The sequence below is a fragment of the Helobdella robusta genome (genome assembly GCF_000326865.2).
Source record: "Helobdella robusta unplaced genomic scaffold HELROscaffold_45, whole genome shotgun sequence".
NCBI classification, from domain to species: Eukaryota; Metazoa; Annelida; class Clitellata; order Rhynchobdellida; family Glossiphoniidae; genus Helobdella; species Helobdella robusta.
In genome coordinates, this window is record NW_008705095.1 from 127,020 (window position 1) to 131,149 (window position 4,130).

General features: G+C 40.1%; 1 protein-coding gene across 1 annotated transcript in view; it reads right to left on the minus strand.

The window, feature by feature from the left end:
* Positions 1 to 373: 373 nt before the first annotated feature.
* The window catches only part of HELRODRAFT_193210 (hypothetical protein), a gene marked incomplete at both ends in the record, with an annotated part of 7,579 nt that continues 3,822 nt past the window's right edge, over positions 374 to 4,130 (minus strand). Inside the window, 9 exons of the mRNA XM_009026060.1 lie at positions 374 to 385; positions 553 to 824; positions 1,221 to 1,333; positions 1,649 to 1,717; positions 2,128 to 2,276; positions 2,872 to 2,949; positions 3,279 to 3,428; positions 3,650 to 3,760; positions 4,020 to 4,124. Coding sequence (XP_009024308.1) covers positions 374 to 385; positions 553 to 824; positions 1,221 to 1,333; positions 1,649 to 1,717; positions 2,128 to 2,276; positions 2,872 to 2,949; positions 3,279 to 3,428; positions 3,650 to 3,760; positions 4,020 to 4,124 — 1,059 coding nt within the window. The remainder of the gene's footprint in view (positions 386 to 552; positions 825 to 1,220; positions 1,334 to 1,648; positions 1,718 to 2,127; positions 2,277 to 2,871; positions 2,950 to 3,278; positions 3,429 to 3,649; positions 3,761 to 4,019; positions 4,125 to 4,130) is intronic.

The window sequence follows — 4,130 nt, forward strand, 5'->3', positions numbered from 1 at the left end:
ATACACATTCTCACTCTCTCTCTCCCTCTTATTCTCTCCTATCTTTCTCTTACTTTCTCACTTTCTCACTTTCTCTTTTCTCTTTCTCTCTCTCTCTCTCTCTCTCTCTCTCTCTCTCTCTCTCTCCTCTTTTACACCCACCAACAACATACATTAATAATAGTCATCTGGAGTATTTTTACTTGAGTAATAGTTCAAATTACTTAGACTGCTTACCATTCGACTACTACTACTACTACTACTACCGCTGGCGCTACTACTACTATTACTACTACTACTATTATTATTATTATTATTGATATTATTGCTAATACTACTTATATTATTTCTACCAAAAGTCCTGTTACTATTATTTTTATTATTATTACTACTACTAAAAGCAGTGCTTGAATTGGTATTTTTATTAGTATTATTATTATTAATGTTGTTGTTGTTTTTGTTGCTTATATTATTGTTATTATTGTTATCATTATTGTTGTGGTGGTTATTGTTGTTGTTTGCACTGTTAGCGCTGTTATAACTACTACTACTATTATTGTTATTTCTAGTGACGGCCGCAGACGACGTCAGCAACGACGACGACGACGACAGCGATGACGTCATCTTGTCCTTCTCGGCGGCCATCTTGTTTTTGATGCGGGCTGACTGCGAGTGCAGCTTTCGAAAGGTTTCGTAGAATTTGTTCTCCGGAAATATAGTCTGCAGTAGGCCCTCGAAAATGACGTACACCAGACGTCGGTTGAGCTGGCGCTGCTGGAACATGTTGAATACGAGCGTGACGCCGTGTCGCGTCGTCTCCGAACCAATCAGATGCCGTAGTTCGTCTGGCGGGGGCGGGGTTAATTATGATAATTATGATGGCCGGAATTAATTATGATAATTATGATGGCCGAAATTAATTATAATTATGATGGCCGGAATTAATTATCATAATTATGGTGGCCGGAATTAATTATAATAATTGTGATGGCTGGTGAGGGACGGAATAAATTATGATAATTATGATGGCCGGTGAGGGGCGGAATTAATTATGATAATTGTGATGGCCGGTGAGTGGCGGAATAAATTATGATAATTATGATGGGGGTTTTGGGAGAAAACGAAGTGAGAATGTTATAAATCATGGTCCTCATCGTCGTCGTTGTCAAACAGCATCTCCTTCATCATCATCATCATCGCCATCACCACGCCATCGTGACGTCATCATGACGTCATCTCACCGGAAAGACTTGCGTACAGTTTGGTCTTGCACACCACCCTCATCCTCATCTTCGTGTTGTGGTCCCTCTGGGCGACCTCCTCGCTCAACCTACCTCCCGGCCAAAATGAGTCCCTATGGTTGTTATTGGTTGTATCAATAATAATAATAATAATATTTTCATCGTCTGAGTGATTGGTTGATTGATTGATTCATTCATTGGTTGATTGAGTGATTGATTGGTTGATTGATTGATTGATTGAATAGACGAATGATCAAACGAACAATCGATCGATCGATTGATAAACAAACTGACGTACGAACGAACTAACCAATCAACCAACAAACAAACAAACAAACAAACGAACGAACGAACGAACGAACGAACGAACGAACGAACGAACGAACGAACGAACGAACACAATCACACAGCAGACAAACACCACGAACCTAAACATCTTGAGGTACTCGGCGATCTGATCAGGTGACGTGTAGTAAGCAACGCTTTCTATGATCTTCCTACAAATGGTGACCAGGATGATGATGACCGTGACGATGGTGATGATGACGTCACGATGATGACGATTATCATTGAAGTTTACGTAGTAACAAGTGACAATGGCGTAACAATGTGCCGTGTCTACCAAGCCAGCGTGATTCTCGCTATGGAGGGGATTACCATGCTTTCGAACCCAGTCAGAGTAACTCAGAAGACTAGCGTTGTACCATTGTGCCCATCAGTCGCCCGTTTATAATGATAATAAAAATAATAATTGAAAGGATGATTGATTGATTGATTGGTTGATTGATTGGTAGGTTGATTAATTGATTGATTGATTGATTGATTGATTGATTGATTGATTGATTGATTGATTGATTGATTGATTGATTGGTTGATTGATTGGTTGATTGATTGATTGTAGACCAACCTGTTGATACTATCTCCAAACATTGTCTTAGCGATCTGCTGTAGAATGGCGACGATTCTCCTTCTCAGCCATTGGTTCCTCGTCTTCAGGTCGAAGATCTCATCCAACAGCAGCAACATGATGTGGAGGGGGATGCTATCTTCACCGCACTGTCACGAAGATGAAGATAATGATGATTTGGATGACGAGGATGGAGATGATGATGACGACGATAAAGATGATGATGAAGATAGTGATGATGGAGACGGTGAAGAAGATGATGTTTGGGATGACGACGATGATGACGACGATGAAAATGATTAAGATGATGATGATGAAGATGAAGATAGTGATGAAGATGATGATTGAGATGACGACGATGAAGATGATGATGAAGATGATGATGAAGACGATGATGAAGGAGTATGTTATCTCTACCACACTTGGATAATGGTGATGAAGAAGATGATGAAAATGATAACAATAATGATTATGTGTAGCCTAGATGGATGTTCTCTACGCTTAAAAATGAAAACATGTTAAAAGCAGTTTAGCCGAAAACATCTAGAGAACGAACGGACAAGCCTATAAACAGACAGAAACAATCATACATACAAAAAAGGTGAAGAAGTTAGACAGACCAATAAACAGACAAACAGACAAACAGAGACAAAGAAATAGACAGACAGAGACAAACAGACAGAGAAACAGACAGAGGCAGACAGACAGAGACAGACAGACAGACCGAGACAGAGAGACACGTACTTCAAAATCTAACGAAGCCCCAACTTTTCCTCCACTTAAATCATCCTTCTTGATGACGGTTGGTTGGTTGGATGAGGGCTGATTGGTTGAATGTGTGAATGAATAAATGAATAAATTAAGACTGATTAACTCGCTAAATGAAGGTATGAACGAACAAACGAAAGAACAAACGAACGAACGAACGGACGAACGAATGAACGCATGAACGAACGAATGAATGGAAGACTGGAAGAGAATTTGTAAATCGATCTTCTCCTTTAACTTCATTTGAAATTTCGTTAATTAAATCTATTTAAAACTCATGTGCTACAATCTAACGTGCTATATTCCAATTCCCATTCGGTTTCAATGATAATTTAAACACGAACTTCTCACTGTACAACACATCACTAAAACATCAATCCGACCTTGACACTGAGAATCTTCCCGACGCCATCCAACATGTTTGGGATGTTTCGGACCTTGGCCACACCGTCGGCCAAGCTGTTCGGCACAGACCTGACCATGTTTCCAACGCTACGAACCGAACTTCGAAACGGATTGACAAAGGAATCGACCTGGTTGAGTGGTGGTTCAGTGATTGGTTGGATGGTTAGTTGGTTGAATGGTTGGTTTGCTTCTATGTGTGTGTGTGCGTTGGTTGGTTGTTGTGGCTTCGTTGCAACCAACCAACCAGCCAACTAGCTAACCAGCCAATCAACCAACCAACCAACCAATCATCCAACCAATCATCCAACCAATAAACCAACCAATCAATCAACCAACCAACTGAACTGACCCTTCGCGCCAAGTCACTTTTCTCCCTCTCCCAATGCAAGTGCTCGAGGAAGTGGTAGACTACGTCGAAGAGCCCCTTGTACATTTTTAGTAGGCCCGGGTTCAACAGGGTCTGCCATGATAATGGTTATGTTACTGATGATGATGGTGATAATTATAATTATATAATTATAACTATATAATAATGAATATATAATTATAATCACATTATAAATCTTAATCACACTTTTGTAACTCCTGCCTACGATTACCTAACTTTCTTAAACATCATCATCATCATCTTTATCACATCACGACCACATCATCGTCCCCATCATCGTCACCATCATCGTCATCATCATCACCATCACTATCACCATCATCATCATAACCTGCAGATAGGTGTTCAGTCCCACTTTCCTTCTCTCTAGAAATTCCTTGTTAACGCTATCGAATGGTTTCTTGGCCGGCAGGATTAAACCGGATAAGGATTCGAACTGATG